Source organism: Electrona antarctica (genome assembly GCF_951216825.1).
Source record: "Electrona antarctica genome assembly, chromosome: 9".
In the NCBI taxonomy this organism is placed as follows: Eukaryota; Metazoa; Chordata; class Actinopteri; order Myctophiformes; family Myctophidae; genus Electrona; species Electrona antarctica.
In genome coordinates, this window is record NC_136790.1 from 9455567 (window position 1) to 9480690 (window position 25124).

The 25124-nt window shown below is 43.0% G+C and overlaps 1 protein-coding gene across 4 annotated transcripts in view; it reads right to left on the bottom strand.

Annotated features, from left to right (window-relative positions):
- LOC306929536 (receptor-type tyrosine-protein phosphatase gamma-like) overlaps positions 1–13295 on the bottom strand; it is a 472869-nt gene extending 459574 nt beyond the window's left edge. For all 4 annotated transcript variants that reach the window (XM_079510103.1, XM_079510102.1, XM_079510101.1 and 1 more), the window contains exon 1: positions 12860–13295. In XM_079510103.1, coding sequence (XP_079366229.1) covers positions 12860–12947 — 88 coding nt within the window. In that variant the 5' untranslated portion in view covers positions 12948–13295. The remainder of the gene's footprint in view (positions 1–12859) is intronic.
- Between the last annotated feature and the right edge of the window lie 11829 nt (positions 13296–25124).

Sequence of the window (25124 nt, forward strand, 5' to 3'; positions counted from 1 at the left end):
GGAGCACACCGACACCTCATCCGATTCATTTTACTCCACACACCCTGTTCACTTTACATGTGCTCCTCAAGTAGACCTCTTTTCTCCCATCTCGGTTTCCAACTTCAAAAGCTGTCTGACCTCCCCGAGGAATATCGGCTGAGGAATTTTACGGAATTATTAATGAAACGAATGAACTTCATCGATCGCTTGAGGGATAAAGTGGACGTCGGACCGCTCAGAAGAGAGAGAGGCAAGCTGGATTTGTCTCAAATATATTCTTCCCCGTTCTGACCGACAAGCAGTTGACAACGAGACTTGACCCCACGAGACCTACAGTACCTGACAACGATGGTGTTGATGTTAATAGCTGTGTTTTTAACATGGGCACAGGGGAAAGAATGACTTATTAGAATTATCTAGAGCTAGTCAGTATCTCAAGGCACACCTGTATTCATAGTATAAAATAGTAGATCTACAAGCTCACCACGCATTACATCGTGACATGTTTTGCAAGATTGTGCCATTATCAGTATTTGTGAGGGGGAAAAGTGTGCCTATAATGAGATGGCCAAAATAATGACAACAGGTTGAAAGTTGTTAAAACATATTCTTTAGGGTACACTGGGTACAGAATTTGCTTTTGTACTGGAAAACGAGTGTGCACAAAGTAGTACATTAATATGCATTTAATTCATTAATTAAGTAATTAAGTAAGTAAGTATTTCAATTAATGATGAATGCGTGGTTGTTGTCACAAAATCCCAAGGCACACCTGAATTTGTGTTTTACGGTGATCCACTGATCTAGAATCGAACAGTGAGACGTACAAACAACTGCTTTACTAAAGGTGGCCTTACACTACACGATTTTTTTCAATCTGAAATCTGATAGCACCACACACTACAGGATAATCGGAGCGGGGCAGAGCAAATATCAAACATTCTTGATGTTGATCGGGCTGGTCCCGATCGCGCTTTGAGCGGTCGGGCACCCCCTGAGCGTCAAAAATGCCCGATTATCGGCTAGTGTAAGGCCACCTTAAGCCAACGTGAGAGCCGGCTAGGGAGACAGTAGATGAAGAGACAAACAAGTAACATGGACATAAAAAAGTGAGCTGAGGAGATGAAGCACACAATGCATATAAGAGCTTAAGCAAAACAGACGTAAGACAGAGAGAGGGCGTGAGAGATGAAGAAATACGAGAGGGCACTGCAGTTTAAACTGGCTCCCCTGTAGAAGTAAGACAAATTGGGCAACGGAGTCGACTCGGAAGCCCGGAGTCCCCATCTCTCTGAGGAGGAAACCAGCGTCTCCCAAGCATTAAAGTGGAAAAAACAATGCCACTGCAAGAATTTAATGAGGAAGGCTCCGCAATGTTCTCTGCTCTCTCAGCCCCACGCCGAGCCTGTGACACAACAATTCTTGGCATGTGGTGATTTTCTATTTCTCTCGCTCTTTATTCAGTGGCTTTATTTTGGCTGACTTCAGGAATGGAGTGGATATTCAGGACTGTAACCAGTCCGCGCCCTCGCGCTCACCCCCTGCCTCGGCCCTAATTCATTACGGCTGTGAAAGTGCCATGCCACTTCTCAGAGACTGCAGCACTCCACTCCTTTAGAAACTCGTGACTAGATTACACACTTTATCCAGCTCTTTGCACATGCTAAAACCGATGACTTAACGCTTGTGGACACCAATGCCTCCTATGCCAGTGAGGGAAAACTATTTGATTCATTAGGGAGGGACACACACAAACATCGAAAAACGTAGATATTGGCTCAGGACAAGTTTGTTCATCTGCCTATTTAAGAATGACATTGATGTCCAGTAACAAACCTAGCATAGGCTACTCAGAGGAAAAATGAAACAAAAACAACTCATTGTCTTCGTTGAGGGCATTGAATTATTGCTTTGTCCATGATGTGCTCATTTGATCATAGGGTTATAAAATTTGTTAATTGTTATACATATAGACAACATAATGATTAGTCACTTTAACTGTTGAGAACAGTTTTGTCAAGAATGCTGGCAGTAGGCATTAGCAGATGCCAATAAAACCCCCCCATAGATCAACATCCATCCATCCTCGTTTGACCAACGCAATTGTGCAGGCTTTAAAACGGCCACAACACAAAACAGAGCAGAGAAGAAAAATAGGGACTTGGGGGAAGGGGAAAAAAAAGGTTTGTAGTCCTTTTGCAAATATTTGATTGAAGTACAATTCATGGGCAGCCAGAAGATTGGAGTGCAAGGCACTGACGAAAGAAAGAAAAAAAAAGCATGTTCAAAGTAGAAGAAAAACAATCATAGGAAGGTGGGAGAGCTTGCAGCCAAGGGGGTCTGTAAAGGAGGGGCGATGGATGGATAGATGCTGATGGATGAACTTTAGCACTTTCCCACCCCAGGTCTGATTGAGTGGTTAAACACAGCCAGTGAATTAATGCTGGGTAATACTCCAGAGTAAGCACATTGAAAACCTTGGCTGAGGTATTCGTAAGTGAAAACAATGTCGGCCTTCTTCACCGAAAATGTGAAAGAGTCATTCCCTATACAAAACAAATATCTTTACCCTTTTTTCAGTCTCTGTGTCCTAAGTTTATTATTTCCACCAGGCTGTGTTTGAGGTTTACCACTGAACTAATCAGCGTCAAACCTTTCACAAACACTGCCAGTGGGCCAAGGAATACGCTCCACCCCAAATCTTTTAAAGCTGCTTTTTTGTTTTGGTATTCAGACAGCCAGCAATGGGTAAAACGCTCCCCTCAAAGGAAGATTTTCCTAGAAGCTTTGTCATTGGTCGATTTGCCTGTCTACTGCCTGATTGGTTAGTTATTTCGACCGTTTTTTTTTTAGACCAATGACAAAGTTTCTTTGACTGCAGATTGTGGCCCCTAAATGTGTCACAGAGACTATATGTTTTGGGAGCGTTTTACTCATTGCTAGCTGTCTGAATAAAAAAAAGAAAAAGATCATAAGAATGTTGACATATTATTGCTTATACTGTAGCTACTTTAAATCAGCCTCATGGTGATGCTATACCAGGCAACCTTACATTTTGGCCAGTAACTGTATGTCACACAATCAAATTGACTAACTGCCATCTGAAGTTTCTGGGAGGAACTTATTTTACAATCAATGCCAAAACAGTTTGCAAAGCTAAAAGCGATTACCTTTACACACCCATAGGGTGCACCCCAATGCTACAAATGTCACTATTGTTTGTTGCAGAACCATCTCCCCCACCACCAAATTAGCTCTATTTCTCGACCAGATTGGTGTCGAGTAGGGCAACTAATAGTTGATAAGTAGTAGGCTACCGTCTTAAGCTCATTTGCTCCAAATTTGCAGAGATTCCCAGGACGGGAACCCCTTTTGGTGTATTACCCCTTCTGGACTGGAACCCGGCCCTTTTGGGGTTCTTGTTGCTATGTACAGTATAGCAATATAACATATTTTAATAAATATTTGAACATTTTCAGAAAACTTAGGTCAGTATTTAGAAGGCGTTTTTAGAATCGGCCAATCCTAAAGGGTTAAGGCATTCCTGAGATAAAACTTCTACGATCAAGACACAGACACAGACAACCCTTAAACATAGTGCCTCCAGCCAAGGCTGTCAGCAATTGGAACTGGATGGTATAAAATCACACACTTCACACAAAAAGGCACTGGAAGAGTAAAATCTTCTCTCAACTTTTTTCAAAGGAGTAAAGGTACCTCTTCCACTCCACACTGTCAATGGAGCTGAATGATGGAAGTCAAGTGAAGTGTTTTTCACCAATTCAAAATGAGAAAGTGTTCTGGGGAAATGTCATACCCTTCTCAATGGGCTGTCACGGCTCGAAAGTGAATGGCCACCTACTGTTTTTCCCAAAAGAATACAAAGTGCCTCAAACTCCTCACAACTGTAAAGGCCAAGTGCCAGTGGCCAATAGCACTGCCACCCAAACTACTGTCAGTGTTAAACAACTCTATTCAGGAAGATCACTTTGACTTGTGCTTTTCAATTCTACCAAATGAGTCCTGACAGTGTCAGAATTGTCTATGCAGAGATGTTCGGAGCATGCTCTCCTGTGCCTAACCACGTCCCTTCTTCTCCCCATCTCAACACCTTCTCTCCTTCCAGCATTTGTTTTGTGTCACCATCAGTTAAGCTCTATTGCAGCCGGCTGTCTGTCAGTCAGTAGCCCACTTGCCAAACACAGACACCACTGCTCACTCCCCTGACACCACCACACTGCCACGGATTGTCCAAATTGACTGTGATGGAAATTAATCCATATCTATAAAACAATATCTGTTTTTATTTAATTATAATGGAAATTACTTAAAAAGAAAAGGCCGGTAAATATGTAGAAGAATATAATATTGTACGTTACTTATAAGCAGAGTAAGTACAATGTGGCTCTTTGCATTACTTGGACCTGCAGACTTGTTAACATCTGGCTAAAAACAAGGATTTTAGGTCGTGGCCATTGGCAAGTCACTACCACAACACTCAGGATAGAGGTGCAGTAGTATGGCCATTAGCCAGCTAGCAAGAATTGCCACTTTCTCTCTTTATCTGACAACAAGCTCATCTTTAGCCAAAAGGAGTCTAGCAACAATAGACCTTGCTGTAAGCCTCACCCACTCGCGCACCTGCCCCGATACCGTTGCTAAGCAGGACAAACAATCCCTACTATCAGCGATCCTCCACTGAGGACCGTGTTATGTTGGCGTTTTTCCGAAGAGGAATAGAAGCATTCATATCAACAACATCCATACTATAATAACGCCATGGTGAAACGTTGCTGTTGGGCGTCCTGCAACAGTGCTTCATAGGTACCCAGAACGTTTGGGGCATTTTCTATTTATTCCTTTTCCCGTGGGTGCGCACATGCACATGTCAATGTTTACAATATGGAGGTGGAGGAGGCAGCAGCGGCGGTGGGTAAGTTGTTTGTTGTTTATTAAACGATTGATTTAACCATTGTTTAGTAAAAGTTGACGTTAATAGTATGATTTAGTAGCAGGAAGGGTTTAGTAGCCGCTGCTGCCTCCTCCACCTCCATATTGTAAACATTGACATGTGCATGTGCGCACCCACGGGAAAAGGAATAAATAGAAAATGCCCCAAACGTTCTGGGTACCTATGAAGCACTGTTGCAGGACGCCCAACAGCAACGTTTCACCATGGCGTTATTATAGTATGGATGTTGGTGATATGAATACTTTTTTTTTTTTTTTTTTTTTTAAGATGTTTTTTTTGCGGCTTACGCCTTTTATTGGTTTTTTAATTGGACAGACAGTAGGCTGACAGGAAACGGGAGAGAGATGGGGGAAGACATGCAGTAAAGGCCGTGTCGGGCTCGGGAGTCGAACCCGCGGCACACTGCGACTGGATTACCAGTCGGGTGCCCAGACGGTTACGCCACCGCCTGGGCCTGATATGAATACTTCTATTCCTCTTCGGAAAAACGCCGACATAACACGGTCCTCAGTGGAGGATCGCTGATAGTAGGGGTTGTTTGTCCTGCTTAGCAACGGTATCGGGGCAGGTGGGCGAGCAGGTGGGGCTTACAGCAAGGTCTATTGCATACAAAATACATACATGTATCCAAACGTTAATCAAATAATGACTTTGTATCTAACCTTACTTACTGATTTCATGCTTGCAGCAGATCCCGGGATCAGTCATTCACTTCATATATAGGACTGCTATCGGTTTTCTTAGCGGTTATTCTACAAATTACTTTTCCGATTAATCAAAGCAAAGAAATGTATCTTATTTTGTTATACATCAATGAAATAATGTGACAGAATTCTAGTCTAATATCATTGAGTATTTTCTTTTGAGAGGCTGTGTGGTGCAGTCACTGTGAAGTAACAATATAGTGTTTGGTTGGATCTATACTTTCATTGTCTTCGCCAGGCCGAAGGCGTGGGCGAGACTATGTTTTGCACCCTAATCTCCGGCAGCGCCTGCCCAATTGACGTGAAACTGAGCACACACTCTCCCTGAATGCCAGAGCAGAACCTCTGCCCGGAATTCCTCACATGAGCCTATTATAGCGCCACCAGGAGGCCGATCTTGCAAAACACCATCTCTATAATCACGTGATCATGTTGGATCTTTTCATATTCCATCCTGATCGGCAGATTTCAAACATTGCTGGGCCACAATATAACCATCTGACCTTCTGGCATGCTCTGAGGAGTAGTGTTTACCACTACATTCACTTTAAGGCACTATATAAAAAACATCCTTTTACTCCACTACATTGACATGAGAGACCTTCTAACATTGGACATTCTAAATATAAATGTCAGTCTCTCTCGTCATCATAATTGTGCGTAATCATACAAGGCCAACTGGTACTCGCACATCAAGACAAGTTGAGGGCTGCATTATCTTCCACAAAACAACACAGCTGAGCCATTTGCATATTTATTTACTTTCTCTGGAAATACAAACAGAACACCATGGCTGCCTTGTCCTGCATTGGCGATAGTAGTGGCAATGATGATGATAATAATCCTATTACTGCTGCAATGCACCTGCTTTGAAGGAAGAAAGAAAAAACTTCCATGACCATATAAAAAAAATGTTTAGAACATTCAGTTCCCAACATTTTTATAATCACATATCCTTCACCTGAAAGAATGGTACTGGGACAAATTGGAGTCACTTACCAGAGTCAATTTCAAGTAAGATATCCAAATATGGCTTTTAAGTAGGCTACTGCAGGTTGGCAGTCTGGAAGCCAGGAACAATACATTTCACACGGCCTAATTTACTGGTTATTTCATGCTAATTCAAGTTGTTTATTGTCAGCCAGTAGCAACATTGCAGAGTTGCAGACACATTTTCCTTAATGTGTGAACTGTGAACTCAAATGATGGCTCCAATTTTGCCACAATGAATCAACCACAATTCTATAAATCTTGTTACTTGGCAGCTCAACAATGATTGGTCAGTCCGTCTGAATCAACATAAAAACAGTGTGAAAGTGTGGAAGTGACTAGAGGATTTTTCCCCCGGTTTGTTTTTAGTTCAATGTTTGTTTTAAAAACACCATTGACAATGAAGGGAAAATGTACGTCATCTTGTCCATAACAAACATTAAATGCCATTAACAATAAAGAGAATTTAATGTTTGTTTTGACACCGTTTGTTTTCCATCACATCATCTAATCAACATGAGTTAGACTTTAATATATTAGCGCCCCTCACTTCACACGGGTGTGATTGTTTTATAGACACATTAGCAAACCAATTTCAGTGCATAATCAACTCCTATAACCAGTAAGACGCCTGGGGGGCGAGAAGCGACCTCGTTGGGTTAGAAATTTCTGCATCCTGGTTAAGTTTGGATCGGACACCACTGCAGCGGGCTCTAACGACACAACCAGCACTGGTTCGAGCTATCTTATATGGGGGCTTGTCTGGGGTGACCAGGGGGCTGATGTCACGTGATGGGCACCAGGGGGCTTGTCTGGGGTGACCAGGGGGCTGATGTCACGTGATGGGCACCAGGGGGCTTGCCTGGGGTGACCAGGGGGCTGATGTCACGTGATGTCGTGATGGCCTGGGGTGAGTGACGGGAATTGTGAGTGTCGTGACAGAGATTTTGGGTTAGGTGACAAAAACGCAAGGTTTCATAGTTATCTGCGACCTTTGGTCGCAACAAATGAACAGCACAAAACACCTTTACGGTATACCGGTTATAACTAGAGGCGGAGGTGGCTCAGGGGTAGTGGACGGATGGGAACCGCAAGCCAGGTTCCCAGTTCGAACCCAGGCAGAGTTAGTGTCGAAGTGTCCTTGAGCAAGACTCTGAACCCGAAATTGCTCACGATGAGCAGGTTGGTGCCTTGCATGGTTTCCACCGCCATCAGTGTATGCATGTGTGCGTGAATGGGTGAATGTAATGCACAATCTATGTAAAGCGCCTTGGATAAAGGCGCTATATAAATGCACCATTTAACATTCACCATTTGTAACTAATTAAATATGCCCATAGATATCAGACCATCTTTTATTTACTTTTACTTCATGAAAGCCAAAAGGATGACTAATATTCAGAACAGAATGCATGGAAATTACCACTGGTGTTTTTAAGTGAGATTATGCGCGATTGTGTCATTCATGTAATTGCATCCAAATGCGGTTGGAAGGACAGGGATAGGGTAGCAACAGAAAATATGCGTCAAGCCGTCAACGTAACATATACTGTACTGCATGTACTGTACTGTATGGCCGAAGCTGAGAATAAATAGACAATGACATGTATGGGAGGAGTGGATAAAAAGGGGAAGAGGAAGGGATTCTATCTCCAAGCAGGGCTATAGCAGGGCCGACTAGGCTGAAATTGAAGACGCAGCGTCCAGAAAATTATGGGAAACTCCCAGCCTTTTCCAGTCCAAATAATCTGGCAGGGACTTGATTAAAACAATGAACTGGAACAATGGTGAGCGGGAGAGAAGAGCGGGGGGGAAAAAGAAAAGAAAAGGGGGGGGGGGGGGGATTGCCTGCCATTGAAGCGAGCACCTCTTATTCTCAGCAGCCCATTAAATGTGGGAGCAACGGGCCAGGAGAGAGGCGAGGCAGCTCTGAATCTTCCCACCATACAGAGAACTACCCAGCAGCGGTGGCAGCAGCAGCAGCCTGCAGAGCCCGGGAGCTCATGAGGCACAAACAAGTGATGAGGAGCAGATTAAAAAACGAACCGGCACGGCACGCTCAGCTGAGCAGAAATGCTGAACAAAAAAGAAAATACTAGCATGATCCTCCAGCTCTTCTTCCTGTTTAGCTATCATTAGTTGGCTTGCATTTAATATCATCATTACCGATGTAATCATGATCAAACGTATTTATCTAGTTTACTTTCCCTTTGTGCTTCAAACAGATTAATTTCCTACTAAAATCAATAACACACTGGTGGTAGGAAGATTTTTTCTTTTTTTTCTCTGGCTTAACTCTATCTTTTCCTTTCTAAAAGAAAACAAATAATCACCAGGCAAGCGCTTATAAACGAGTATGACACCCTAGCACGCACGCGCGCACACACACACACACACACACACACACACACACACACACACACACACACACACACACACACACACACACACACACACACACACACACACACACACACACACACACACACACACACACACACACACACACACACACACACACACACACACACACACACACACACACACACACACACACACACACAAAACCTGATATCTTTTAATCAATCTATTAGCGGGAGCGCGAATGGCGATGACAGGCCCTCTGACTGATAAAGTGACCTGGCTGACATGTGAGTGTTTCTGGCCACTGCCGAGGCCAGATAATAGCCGGTGCGCACCGAGATGATGATGGTGATAATGTTGGCACTGAGGGCCAAGAAGCACATCCAATCCCTCCCTAAATGTCAACCTTCTGCTATCGCTGCGACGGAAGACTTAGAGGGAGCTCTGAGACATGGGAGCCTGCTTAGAATGGATAACAGACAGACTGTCTTATTCGTTCCAGCTCAGAAACAAGGGGACAGACCTGTGGGCACACACAGTGGACACACGCAGCCAAGGAAAGGGGGTTAAATAGGGATGGTCGGTGGCTGGGAAAGGGGGCGAGGACTCGGAGGAAAATGAAAACATGTGCCAGATCAGTTACTTGTCAGAGAGATTACAGCAATGTGTTATTGTATTTGTTAGGGTTTTTTTCTTCTTCATCTGAACCGTTACCAGAAGTGACAGACAGAGTCTGTTCCCTTTTCACAACAGAAAGTGACAGATTTGAAGGCCAAGCATCTCTTTCTTGTGTCTGTCTCCTCTCCCACTCTCTCTCTCATCTCTGGTTTCCTGGATGTTTGGATAACCCAGGGCTGAGGTGAGAGTGTGGTGACAAGGCATGACACGATGTGCCTCTCTGCCCCCTGTCAGCTCTCAGGCTTCCCGCTCTCAGTCTCGCAGTGATATTTACGACTCACAGCTCCACAGAACAGATGTTTTGCGTGTTGCCCTCACATGTTGCACGGTCAGCAAAACCAGCATTTGTGTGGGAGACCGCAGGGCATGGCGGGCACAGCCAAGCCCTTTTGTGAAGGCACAAAAATGCACTGTCTAGTGTCTATATTATGCTTGCTTCCATTTCATTGACGCAATGTTTTACCAAAACACTGCTTCATGCCACCACGGGGCAATTTGACATTATGGGTGGAAGGTATTCTCTCGCTCAGCAGACCACCATGTATTGCACATTACATTACCGATGGCCCATACACATCACTTTATGTCCTCATACTCTCCACAAACTATGGTCTCATTTAAACGAAGAATCACAAAGAATCTTAAAAAAGGGACAAGCCCATCAGAACAATTAGACGTGTAATTTGTCAAATAGCAAATGCCACTGCCTAGACAGGCGATGTCGGATAGGTTTCTCTGCCTCCACACTTCCAAGTAACACAGCTAAGTTGTCTATTAATAGTAAAGCATATAAGTTTGATCTAGAACAAATAGCTTCAATGAGCACCTATAGTTGATGATACACGCATTTCCAATTCCAATACATGATTTGCTCACCTTCACACGTTGGGCTTGCTGAACGCTGGCATTCACCAGTTAATTAAACTCTGCGAATGGGCAAATAGAACCAAATGGAACCGCAAGGGTCCATTCTCAGAGTTACACATGTATATAAATTAACACTCAGGACAGGATTGCACTGTGTAGCTACTCCCGCAGGGTGAGAGAGAGAGAGGGAGAGAGAGAGAGGGATTATCAATGCGTGTCCCAGTCCTTGGGGCGTGTATTTGCCCTTCTATGACAATGCCTACTTCCCCAGACATTCGTCATTCCTCTGAAAGCGAACCCATCCCACTGGCTGTGCTGGGCTGTGCTGTCACCGGCCGCCGGGCTGAGCAGAGCCTGAACATCCATCCATCAATCCGTTTATCCCCCCCCCCCCCCCCCTCACTCCGTCAGCCGTTTCTCTCTGCATTTCTCTCAGTTCTCCATTCCCTCGAGTAGATTTCTCTCTAGATTTGTGATCTGATGGAATGTTAGATTAAACATAATTTAAAAGACATTATAGAGCCTCCATCATAAAAAATAAAACTGAACAGCCTAATCTAACAAGAGGGCATATTTTAAGGATTGATACATTCAGGGGGGGGGGGGGGGGGGGGGAGTGAAAAGTAAAAAGAGTAATACAAAATAAATAGACTACTGGTGGCCACTAAATATAGCAGCAATAGTTAGTTACAGAGATAATATGGATACTTTTTTCTCTCTCCCATCCCTCTCATATATTGATATACACGGACATATTCTATTCGCAGTTGCATGACATCTCCTGGGAATCATGATCATTTAATAATTGCTATAATTTAACCAAGTGGAGATGGCCACTATTAATATTACAATATGAAATATAGGCTAATATGACGACCGATGTGACAATGTGCTATTTATACTCGGCTATGCAGAGCACGAAATCAATTAAACGTATTGTTATTAAGACAGCAAACTGTTTGGGATTCTGGCTGGTTGTCCTGTGCTGGACTGAACGGGGCTGTCAAGTGATCTGAGAGACGTTTCTGGACCTTGCTGTCATCCTGTCAAATTCCAAAGCTGAAGAGATCTTGCCTGCCACTTTGGTCAAGGTCAACATTTCTCTTTTTCTTCGACGTGGTAGACTACTAGATTGGGGGGAAACGCATCTCAGACAAATTGTGGTCTAAAAAATATAAATATTGGACCGCAGCCTTTTTGCTACGATGATTGCTGCTCTTATAGAGCCAATTATTTCACTGGTGCAGTCGTCATCGTGTTATAATTTGGCAAAGTCAGACTCCGCGAACATTTTGCTTGTGCGCGACCTGCACCTTATGAAAGACTGAATATCCAGTGAATATTAGGCTAGCCTACCATCCAAATGTAGTTTTGTGTAGGCAACAAATTGACATTCTCTATAGCCTATACTGCCATACGATGCTTATGCTTAATGTATACACGCCATGTCGTCGCTTAAAGATAGCAGATCATGGAAGCTCTGTGCATTATTTTCGGTAAGTGACACCTTCCTAACCTGGTCCTAAGTATAAATCGGCCTTCATGTCCAGTTGAACTACGCTCTGGACTATGTTCAACGGCATACGTTGTGCATATAAAGTAGTAAAAATGTAATTCTGTTGAAGTACTAGGCTACTTCCAACGGGGATGCGGTGCACAGCCGTGGACTGCCTCACTCACAACCACATCGCTCTGCATGCGCTCACATAACGGCGCAGATAAATAAGAGTATGGATACAACATGATCGGCTACTTTGCCTATCTCTATACTGTGCACTAGCATTGAGCATTGTAGGTCTACAGTAATTACATCCTAACCATTCTAGTCTTATGGTGGGTAGTGGGTACACAATAAAGGGTTAAATAGCTGAGGTGGAATTGGAGAAGCAAGGGGGACGGAGTTTCAGCACCTAAAGAGGCACGGGCGGTATAAAAACACACATTTTCGCCCATTGGAGTTCTGCCCCCCAAAAAAGAAAGAAAAGATCTGCAAAGAGCGAATGTGTCTTTTATCTACAAACAGATTGTTTAACACAAAACCAGCACAGAATGACTGCTCTCATTTTGATTCCCCCCCGGCGGCAGATTTCAGCAGACATACCGAGACGCGCATGAAGTCAAACGGCGTGAAATAGCCTCATCTAACTGTCTATGTAGCCGAACTGACTCTGGCTGACTCTGGCTCTGAAAGCCTATAGAATAACTGAATTAGACCAACAGCAAATCTGACACCAGCCATCAACTTGGAGACATTAGACTCAAACGACGTGCGAGTTGTTGGGAAAATCAAACATGAACTTACCGGGGTGACACTCGGCCCAAAAAAGCACGAAGGCAGACAAAATCAGAGAGAAAATCCACCAGCAACACGACTGCAGTAGCCTCCACATTATAATATACACTGCAATAAGGGCAACTGTTGAGTTATCCTTGCGATAAAACAAGCGGCAGCCGCCTGCGTAAAAAGAGGCAGCACCAGACGCAGCGTCTGAGACCGACAATGTGTGGAGTTGTTCAGTCTTTCGTCGTCAAAATGTCCCACCGGCTGGCAGCTCCTTGACGGACCCGAACACAAACATAACAATCATCGACGGATGATTACTAAACATGCATATGATATATTCAGTTCGTTTAGCGAGGGGTGGTTTAGATTTAGGAGGAGCGGGGCAGACTAGCGGCTCCACGCTGCTGCAGCGACTGTTGCAGCGGCTCTTGGGCAAACAGAGGAGGGATAGTTGTTGTATTTGCACTGGAAGCTTTCCATTCCTCCATCCAGGAAGTCCAAGTCTGGCAGAGACTTTCAAACAGTCTGGAGTGAAAAGCAGAGAGGATGGAGAGAGAGATAGAGAGAGCGAGCGAGCGAGCGCGCGCGTGCGTACGTACGTGCACGAAGGAGAGAGAGAGAGCGAGAGAGAGAGAAAGAGAGAGCTCTCATTCCTCCGGATCCTAGTGCCAGTTGAGAGAAGGTACTGTAAAATATTGTTAATCTAACTAAAAGAGTGTGCTGTGTGTACACAACATGTAACCAAAATTAATGGGCACTTGTGTTACCATTGTACACTGTCAGAGATAGGCATGGGTAAATTAACACTATTGATTTAATTGTGGTGGCTAGTAACCCTTTTAGACAGCAATGTGTTGTAGCCTTATAATTGAAAACAAATCCTATTACACTAAGGAATGTAGCTGTCCTGCGTTGTAGGCACACAGTAAACCATGAGTCATTTTCTGTACATACAAATCAACCTTTTCTGGTTAATAATTAATGGATCAGAAAGGGTTATCTGCAGATTTGATTATATGGGCTATCGATGCAGATGGCAGATGGGCTGCTATGCACTATAGACTATACTGTGCAGACTGTATCGCAGTGGTGCGCAACCTTTTCTATATCAGGACAGGGCCCACTTGAAAATCATGAGTGTTTGCAGCCCACCTACAGTATCTTAAGACCACTTTAAGCTTTCTGCTGCTGTGTTAACTGGTCAGCTGGGTTGTCTGCAAGTATTTTCAGAGCATGTTTATTGTAATGATCAATCGATTGTATTCCGGCTTGGATCAATGGAACTAATATAGCATACCATACTTTAAGTTCCTAATTTATTGATCACAATCCAAGCTATTTTTTCAAGTTGAAAGAAAAATACCATGCAATTATATATTGAAATTTTTAGAGGGGGTCCATTTCCATTACATTTTGTATTTATTTCATATTAATGGTGTATTCTCTATGCAATACAATCTTTGTGCATTGCCAATTCTTTTGGGGCCCACTTGCAATATCCTCATGGCCTACCAGTAGGCCCTGCCCCACATTGAGAATCGCTGCTGATCGGTTCGACATCCATCCAATTCTTTTTGGATTCTGAAGGTGGCTACATAATACTACAGTCTCATCAAAAAGCATAATATGGATACTTAATGACCACTGTCAAATGACGTAGAGTAGAGTATAGCCCTGCTTACATATTTCTGCCATAGGCCTATACGTATGTGTTGTACATAAATATACATGTATATGTAGGCTATAGTATACGTAGCAGCTAGACCATTGTTGTAACTTGTAGCCTAACAAAAGAGCTGATTATATCTACCGGTATTAACTCAAGAAACCAGTGTGTGTGTGTGTGTGTGTGTGTGTGTGTGTGTGTGTGTGTGTGTGTGTGTGTGTGTGTGTGTGTGTGTGTGTGTGTGTGTGTGTGTGTGTGTCTGTATTATGGGTGCGTCTGGAAATAGCGCACTGAGCGCACTGTGCAATGCAAACTAATAGGCGAGTGCGCTCCGGTGCGGTATTTCCGAACGCGCCCTATGTATGTCAGTATACACATCCGCCCTAACGGCCTCAAACTCGCCGTGTGTTGGGGGATGCAGTGCTGAGAATGGCAATTTGATCGGACCAACAGTCCCGGGCGTCTGCAGAGGACGCACCGATTCTGCAGGGGACGCACCGATCTCTCTGTGTTTAGGGAAGAGTGCGCTTTCCTGATTGGACAACCTGACCCATCAACTTCAACTTTGAGTCACGTTTGTGCCACTTAGCGAGTATAAGTCCCTGATTGGGACTTCGCTTTGTTTGTGCCAGCCCATAAGGAAGCGAATAAAAATGGCGGCGCAATCAATTCGTACTTGGTGAGAATATTGCAACGTGTTTTGAGCTGGGACAGTGATTATAGAGGGCTGAGTGAGGAGTCTACACAACAATGCCACTCTCGTGGTAGAACCCACGCAATTTCAAGTACTATAGCCTACTCATTTGTTTGTACAATAGATCCTGTGGACAGTGCATCATCAACTAAGTAAGTAAACAGCATACATTGTATTATTTCATTCTGTGTCCAAGGTTATACGGATATGTACTAATGAAATTTCATCCAGCAGGAACAATGCAGCACTAGACTAGATGATTCAGTCATGTTGCTGTGAGAGGGGCTTTATTTTAACTGGCCTTCAAAATTCAAATTAATTTGACCATCTAAATTGTATTTATAATTATACGAACATTCCTTGATTATCTGTCCTTAATATGGAAAACAACATAATTGCAGCTGTCATAACTGTGCCACACAGCTCAATTGTGAAATTTGGAGGTTGACTATGATTTGATGTGAAGCTCACTGCTCACTAATCACCAAGGACACGCTGTACAGCAGTCTTAATGCAAGAATACAGGAACATCTATGCCAACAATGGGACCTACACATACAGTAGTAGTGTTGGAAAGTAACTAAAGTAACTTAATACTTAAAGTATATTATTAGCTTTTTTCAGTAACTACAAATATAACTACTTATTTGACTAATAACATTGCTAATAACATTGCTATTCCCAAAAGTAACCATTTTTACGAGCCTTGGTGGTGTTGGTTCAACATTATTTTTGGAATCTTTTGGAAAACAAATCTGGATTATTGAAAGTTGGTTTGTCCATTCTGTCCACCTCATCACCCACTTTTCGGGCAAGTGGACATGACCTTTGGTCAAGTAGATTCAGTGAGTAGAACATGTGGTCAGGAGGTGCACGCACATCCCAGGGTAATTCAACGGGTGCTCGAATAAAAAGAACAAACGGCAAAAGAAATAATAAGTCTAGACACCGTTTTGACAACTCCCCAAAAACTTTATTTACCAAGGTGGGGAAAAACACACAACGTTTCGACCTCTGTGGCCTTCGACGACGTGAGTCTGGGTGGGGATGGAGTTGCTTTGCAGGCTTCTTATCCGGTTTAGATCTAGTATAAACTCTAAAGCGGATACGGAAATGATGCTCACTTGTCTGTATGTGTGAATTATCGGATGCGGCATCGCCCGGAACAAACTGGTAGCGTGAGACTTTTGGGGGGAAAAGATGACCCTATAACCCTAACCCAGATGCAAAAAAAGTGAAGTAAAGTAAAGGCAGGGAGTAATATGTAAAGGAATGTTACTTTTTAAAGTATACCGGTAACTAGTAATAGGTAAGGTAATGTATTACCGTTTTAGAGTAACATTTCCAACACTCAGTTAGTAATACAGTGGACCAGGAGCAGGGCAAAACAAAAATACATCAGCCTTTATACAGTAGTCAATTACTGGAATGGGGAACCAAGTAACATCAAGTTACAGTTGCAGCCAGGTACTATAAAGCCTGATTTATACTTTGTCGTATTTATATACGATGGAGTATAAATTAAGCATACGATTAAGCAGTGCATTCAAGCAGGAAATCATGATGTATAGCCTGCTGAAGATTGAAACATGAGAAATATTGTTGAAATTTGTTATGACAGGCTGGTTTAGCAAAACATTGCACTTAACTTGCAATTTTGGTTAAAAGATAATAACATAAGTTGACAAGTTGTGTCATGAAAGGTGCTCTATAAATAAAGATTATTATTACTATTATTATTATTAGAAGTAGAGATTGGGTATGTCATATTCACATTCTGCCATTGTGGTGTTCAGCACGGTAACAAGACAACTCACCCCTTTTGCCACTTTTGGTGAGTTGTCCTGACAACTCACCCCGAACGTGAAGACAACTCACCAGGGGTGAGATGTCTTCACTTTCCGGGGTGAGATGTCTTCACTTTCCGGGGTGAGATGTCTTCACTTTTGGCCACTTTCGGGGTGAGTTGTCTTCACGTTCGGGGTGACTCACCAAAAGTCTGACTGAATATGTAGCCTTTGAGCTCTTTTATATACTTTACTGAATATTGCACAATAATACTTTACTGAATATTTCACAAGAATATAACACAAGAGTCAAATGTACGGTCAAATGTAATGTAGTTTATTTAAATATAGAAACATTGTAAACAAAGTTCAAACAGCAGTTTGTACAAAAAATATAGAAAAAAGGTAAAAATCAAAAGTTTAGAAAAACATCAGTTTGTACAAAAAAATATAGAAAAAAGTTAAGTATAGAAAAAATGTAAACTTAAAAAATATAGTAAAAAGTTGTCTAATCTAAAAACATCAGTTTGCTACAAAAACACTAAAAAGTTGTCATATCTACAAAAACACTGTTTCAGTGATAGAAGAAAAAAGTTGTGCTGTGTGCAGTGCAGTGTGCTGTCCCATTTTGGTCAAAAGTTGTGCTGTGTGCAGTGCAGTGTGCAGTGTGCTCATCTCCACACTGGGGCATTCACTTCAGAAGCAATCGTTAGCATGTCCATGATGGTCAGATCGTTCCTTTCCAAGTCCTTCCACAACTGGGCCAGATTGCCCTGTGTAGCCTTGGTCTGCTTTCGCTGGTAGCGGCGTAGCTTGTTCTCTGAAACCATACGCAGCTGGAAGTCGATCAAGGTAGCTTCCTTGTTCCTTTTTCCTTATTCTTCAGCACTAAGGCCGGCTTTAGACTGCAGTCACATAAAGTCAGATCCGATTCAAATCCGATTTTTTCTCAAATCCGATCTTTTGGCCCAGTCATTCACACTACCGTTTGCAAGTGACCAGATCCGATCTGTGCATTCAGACTGATTTTAACAACTCAACGCAAAGCCGCCCTGCATCGACATATCTGCTTTGGTTACCGTGGTAACCGAGTTGTTTTTTTTCCGGTTTGCAATGCCGTCAGCCCGTTGATCAATATCACTCACACACACACACGAGAGTCATTACTGTATTTCTTTGGACCCACATTAATGAATGAAATAAAAAAGAACACCCCCGCAGTAGCCTACAAGCACAAATGAACCTCAGCTGCGTGGATCTCAGCTGATTTCATTCCACAGTGGCGAGGCGCACAAACTGATGCCTTTCATCATAACATTTAAATATTAAAACAGCGGAAGTAAACACATATGTTTAGCTGTACATTAGCTATCCAACTTAATTTAACTTTGCCATTGTTTAATATGTTGATAAGAGCATGGGATTGTCTGTGAGGGAAGGTTTTTGAAACATCGGGTTTCATGGATCATGTGCGCTGCGGCCTCGTTATTAAACACTACGTAATTCATGTTCACTGCATTAACATCAAGTTCCATATGTTGTCCACCATGTCCACGTAATGTTACAGTAGGCTACCTGGCTACAGGCTTATTTGGTCACAAACATGTTTAGTTGTAGGCTTGTAGCCTATATTCCATCGCGCGCCGATTATGTTGTCCAAAAGAACAGATCTGCAAGCTATCAACACGCCATGAAACGGCGTGTCGACAGCTTGTATGTCTGTTTTTTGGGGGGTAGCCGACCCGACGCACGTTACGCATTGGAACAAGCCATGGGTTTGAGAGGCTGATTGATGTAAACCGTAAACTTACAGTATTAGATATTTAATAGCATATTTAAAGTTGTCACTTGTCTTTTTGGCATCGGGACTACGAGCTCTGTTGGAATGTATGATCATTAATTGCCTGTATATATATATATATCTTTGTATGTATAATTATATATTCCTTTATTGAGAGCACGTGACCTGATACCGGTCACGTGATCATGTGATCTGCTTATAAGGAAGTAAAAATAAACACACAGCTCTCTCGGCCATGGACTAAAGAGCAAAGGCATATCTGTTCTGTGTCAATTTGTTCATCCTCTTTAGAATGTATTCCGGCTAGCTCAGGACTGCTGTTGATTTGACGCCATATGCGCTAGCTTGATTTAACAGGTCATGGAGCCCAGTATTACAAACAACAGTAGCCAAATGGAGCCGAATTCGTTTTGACGGAGATGAAAGGAACTTTGATCACGGCACTGAGGAATGCGGAAGAGACTTTGAGTGATGGCTTGCTAACAGCTATGGTTCTGAAGGGGCTGCCAGAATCGTGTAGGCCATTTTCCATCCACATCGCACAGAGTGACGACAGGATCACCTTTTGCCGACTTTGAGGCCAAACTGAGGAGTTACGAGATCACTGAAAGGTTCAGTAGCAGTTCCGGGGATGACAGCGTGATGAGACTAAGAAGCAAGGACAACGACATGAGACTGTCCTGTTATAATTGCGGCCAGAGGGGGCACAAATCGTTTGAGTGCGGAGATGCTGCTGGTCAGAGAGAACAGAGACAGTGGTGCAGTCTTTGCAGAAGTCCAACACATAACGACACCAACTGTAGACGGAGAAGACGAAAAGACAACGTCAAGGTGACGCAGGATGAAGAGGAGCACACCTTCGCCTTCGGGGTGGGCCAGGTGAACCGCGACTCGGACAGCGCCGGGAGACCGAAGCAGAGACTTTGTCGTAGTAATACTCTGAGCAGAGGGTTGATGGTCGACACCGGGGCTACGTCACATATTGTGACCGACGTGAAGAAGTTCCGAAACTTCGATGAGAATTTCGAGCCACGGAGGAATGTTCTGGAGATGGCTGATGGAGTGAGGGCCTCTGGCGTAGCGCTGAAGAGAGGTACTGCAGTGTTTTACCTGAGAGATACCAAGGGTCGAGAGGTGGAAACGATGCTGAAGGGGGCGCTGTATGTTCCATCCTTTCCCCAAGACATTTTCTCAGTCAATGCAGCAACATCAAATGGAGCCACATTCATCTTCAAAGAGGGACAGAACAAGTTCATCCAGAGAGACGGCACGACATTTGACATTAAGGTACATGACAGGTTGTTTTATGTAAACACCGTTGATGAGAGTATTGATGTTGATGAATGTCATGGGTGCTATGACATCAAGACGTGGCATGAGATTCTGGGACATTGCAACTACAAAGATGTGTTAAAACTGCAGAATGTAACTGATGGTATGGAAATTAAAGGCAAGGTTGATATTTCCAAGTTGTCATGCGATGTGTGTATAGAAGGTAAATTTGCTCAGAGCCGAAATAGAGAACCAGACCAAAGAGCTTAAGCAGCACTAGAACTTGTACACACTGATTTATCTGGACCAATTGATCCAACGGCTAAAGATGGATTCAAATATGCTTTAACATTTACTGACGACTATTCAGGAGCTACTTTTGTTTATTTCTTGAAATCTAAGAGTGACACAGTCCAAGCTACAGAGAAGTACATTGCCGATGTTTCACCCTATGGGAAAATTAAGTGTATTCGTTCGGATAATGGTACTGAGTATACTTCTGGTCACTTTCAGGCATTGTTAAGCGGAAAGTCCATTAGACATGAGACCTCAGCTCCATACTCACCCCATCAGAATGGGACAGCTGAAAGAAATTGGCGAACGCTGTTTGAGATGGCCAGATGTATGCTGATTGAGTGCAAATTACCAAGGGAATTGTGGACATATGCGGTAATGACGGCTGCTGTTATCCGAAATAGATGTTTCAATAAGCGTGTAGGACAGACCCCATATTACATGCTGACAGGAAAGAGGCCAAACCTTTCAAGAATGAGAACTTTTGGGTCCCCATGCTATGCATATAAACAAAATAAGAAAAAGTTGGATTCACGATGTGAAAAAGGGATATTTGTAGGATATGATAAAAATAGCCCAGCCTATTTAGTGTTTTATCCCGACACTGGGAAGGTAACTAAGCACAGATTGGTAAAGTTCATTCAAAGGAATGTCATTGAGATTCAGACCCAAACAGATTGGATGATGATTGCAGTGGGGGAAGGACTGTAAACCACCTCCCTGAAGATAGGGAAACTAACGAGACACAAGAACAAGAGGTTGTGGTTGAAATGAGTGATTTGGCAAATGTTCAGGCAGGTGAAGATGGCCAAACCAGTGAGATACAGGAACAAGAAGCAGGGGAGATGGATGATTTGGTCAGTGCTCAGGCAGGTGACAGTGGCCAGAGTGCAACATATCCCAGAAGAAAAGTGAAACCACCTCAGTATTTAAAGGATTATGAGTGTCAAGTAAAATCTGATGACCTAGATGACATAACCTTTGATTATTGTTATAGAGTCATTTGTGATGTGCCACACACAGTAAAGCAGGCAATGGCATCACCTGACTCTAAGTTATGGGCATGAGCTATGGATGAGGAAATTGAATCACTAAAGGAAAATGGCACGTTTACCCTGACTAAACTGCCAGAAGGCAAAGAAATAGTGGGGGGTAGATGGGTGTATGCTTTAAAAACAAATGCAGATGAATCTAAACAATTCAAGGCACGTTATGTAGCCAAAGGTTTCAATCAAAAACCAGGTGTGGATTATGAAGAGACTTTTTCACCAACGGCAAACCAGACTAGTGTGAGGGTATTGATGCAAAAGGCAGCACAAGAGAATATGATCTTACACCAAATGGACGTCAAAACGGCCTATTTGCATGCACCAATAGATTTTGAGATTTACATGAGACAACCAGAGGGATATGAAGTTACATCTGAGAATGGGGACATGCTGGTGTGTAAACTAAATACATCTTTGTATGGTTTAAAACAATCAGGGAGAAATTGGAACAAGATGTTGCATGATTTTTTAACTAAAAATCAATGTATTCAGAACCCAGTTGATTATTGTGTTTACACAAGGGAAATGAAGGATCAAAAGGTATTCATTTTATTTTGGGTCGATGATATAATAATTGCAGCAAGTGATGACAATGTGATGATTGATGTCAAAGAAATGCTTACAGCAAAATTCAGAATGAAAGACTTAGGCAAATTGAAACATTTCATTGGTATTGATTTTGAACAAGGCGAACATTATGTGACTATGTCACAAAGGAAATATGTTGACAAAATATTGACTAGATTTGACATGCAGGACTGCAAGCCAAGAACCACACCCTGTGAGGCAAAGCTGAACTACACTGACAGCAGTGAGTCATTGGGGGATGTGAGAAAATACAGGGAAGTTGTGGGTAGTCTAATATACTTGACTACTTGTACCAGGCCAGATCTGAGTTTTGTAGTGGGAAAACTTTCACAATATTTTTCTAAACCAACAGAAGAGCAGTGGATCACAGTGAAACATGTGCTGAGATATCTGAAGGGAACCAGGGAAAAATCCTTATGCTATAGGAAATGTGAGGAACTAGGCTTGATAGCATATAGTGATGCAAACTGGGCAGAGGATGCAAGTGACAGACGTAGCACTAGTGGTTATTGTGTCAGCCTAAACCCAGAGGGCCCTTTGATTTCATGGAGGTCTAAAAAGCAATACACCGTAGCACTTTCAACTTGTGAAGCTGAGTACATGGCTTTAGCGGCAACTCTACAAGAGTGTTTGTATTTGATTCAATTGTTACAATGTATTGATGAATTTCATTACATGCAGCCAAAGATTTACGAGGACAATCAAGGTACAATAGCGTTAGCTAAAAATCCTGTACAGAGACAGAGGTCAAAACATATTGACATAAGATACCACTTTGTAAGATCAACTGTCAATGATGGTAAAGTGATTCTCGAGTATTGTCCAACTGAACAAATGGTTGCCGATGTTATGACAAAACCAGCCAGGCTGTGTCAATTGAGGAATTTTGAGGGTTTCATATTTGGAGAATAACATACAGTCCAAGGTTTTTTTTTTTTTTTCTTTCTTTCAAGGGTTCTTTTTTGTTATTTCTATGTGTACCAAATTCACGATCAAGTGGGGGTGTTGGAATGTATGATCATTAATTGCCTGTATATATATATCTTTGTATGTATAATTATATATTCCTTTATTGAGAGCACGTGACCTGTTACCGGTCACATCTGCTTATAAGGAAGTAAAAATAAACACACAGCTCTCTCGGCCATGGACTAAAGAGCAAAGGCATATCTGTTCTGTGTCAATTTGTTCATCCTCTTTAGAATGTATTCCGGCTAGCTCAGGACTGCTTTTGATTTGACGCCATATGCGCTAGCTTGATTTAACAAGCTCTCCTTTCTATTTTAACCAACACCAATCTCACATTGCAGATAGGACCACGTGTAGTTGTTCTCTACCATTCCGCGAGAAATATCCTAATAAACAGCCTTGTTTCTGTAGCCTACATTTTGAGAAGTTAAGAATATTGTACGGAGGCCTCCTCACCAGTGATATGACAGGAGGAGCGTCATTTCACATCCTACCCGGTTTGCATTTAACCGCCTCCCCCCCTTCGGAATTCCAATAACTTCTTCATATCGCGTCAAATAAGAACTGTGTTCCAAAAATAAACAAATGATCACAGCGGTTTGACTCACATGGATATAAAGAATCAACTGACTGAGAGAAAACGCGAATGTTACTGCCGCCGAATTATTAACATTTTCGCTAGAAATATACTTTATCAAATATGAGTGACTGACTGTTGTAACGATACAGAGACACCTCCCCGACAATATTCTTTGAGAGTTTATTTATTTTTGAACCACAATGCTTATATGAGACTATTAAAAATGAAACTTCTGTGACCCTGGACTAGGGGATGAGCAAGTGACATCAGGACTTTGGTACACTACGGCTCTGCCGTATATTGCTGACATAATAAATGAAGAGACATTATTCCTATAAAACAAACGTGTGTTGCACTATTGTTTTCCTCTCTTTTCTGTCCTGTCGCTTGTTTTCTTTTGCTCTCGTTTGGTTGTTTTTCTCTGTCTCTTGTTTAATACTTAAATTAAAATACTACTCGCGCTCTGTAATGAAGTCACGTCAGTAGCGCTTGGGTCGCGCTGCAGGTGACGTTTGGACAGTTTGATATGTGACTCAGGTCACTTCATGTGGTCGTCGTATTCAGACTGAGCCAGATCAACTCAGATCGGATATAAATCGGATTTGAAACCACCTCTGGATGTGACTCAAGTCACATTTGAAAAAATCGGATTCCATGTGACCTGTCTGCATTTAGACTTATTTAAGCAAATCGGATTTCTATCTTGAAGTGACACAGATCTGATTCAGGCTAGATTCAGGCTAGATTTGGCTGCCAGTGTAAAGCAGGCCTAAGTCACCTTGCATCGGGGGCAACCACTTAACAGTTTTGGCTGAAATTGTGTAGTTGATTAGTGTCATTATCCGAGAAAGAATGAATACACCACTGTTGTTTTACAGCTTGTGTTCACATGCTGCCTTGATGATGACCAATCATGTGTGAACAATACGAGCGGATTGATGCTCCTGTCACTTTATATCTGAACAGGGTAAGCAGGGTAAAAAATATCTTTTGTTTTATTTAGTAGTCGAAAATGAAAACTGTCAAGCTGCAGCCACATGTCAGGTCATACAGTAGGTCAGAAATTTGAAAGGTGTCTACAGGAATCATTTCACTCAGAACATTTTCAATGTGCAGATCAGCTAATCCCAAATCCCAATAAGCCTATGACACCCAACGGGGACCGGCGGGCCACTGGTTCTCAGCGACCAAGGAGCGGCAGTGTGATGTGCATGTTACCCAACGGGGACCGGCGGGCCACTGGTTCTCAGCGACCAAGGAGCGGCAGTGTGATGTGCATGTTACCCAACGGGGACCGGCGGGCCACTGGTTCTCAGCGACCAAGGAGCGGCAGTGTGATGTGCATGTTACCCAACGGGGACCGGCGGGCCACTGGTTCTCAGCGACCAAGGAGCGGCAGTGTGATGTGCATGTTACCCAACGGGGACCGGCGGGCCGCTGGTTCTCAGCGACCAAGGAGCGGCAGTGTGATGTGAATGTTACCCAACGGGGACCGGCGGGCCGCTGGTTCTCAGCGACCAAGGAGCAGCAGTGTGATGTGCATGTTACCCAACGGGGACCGGCGGGCCACTGGTTCTCAGCGA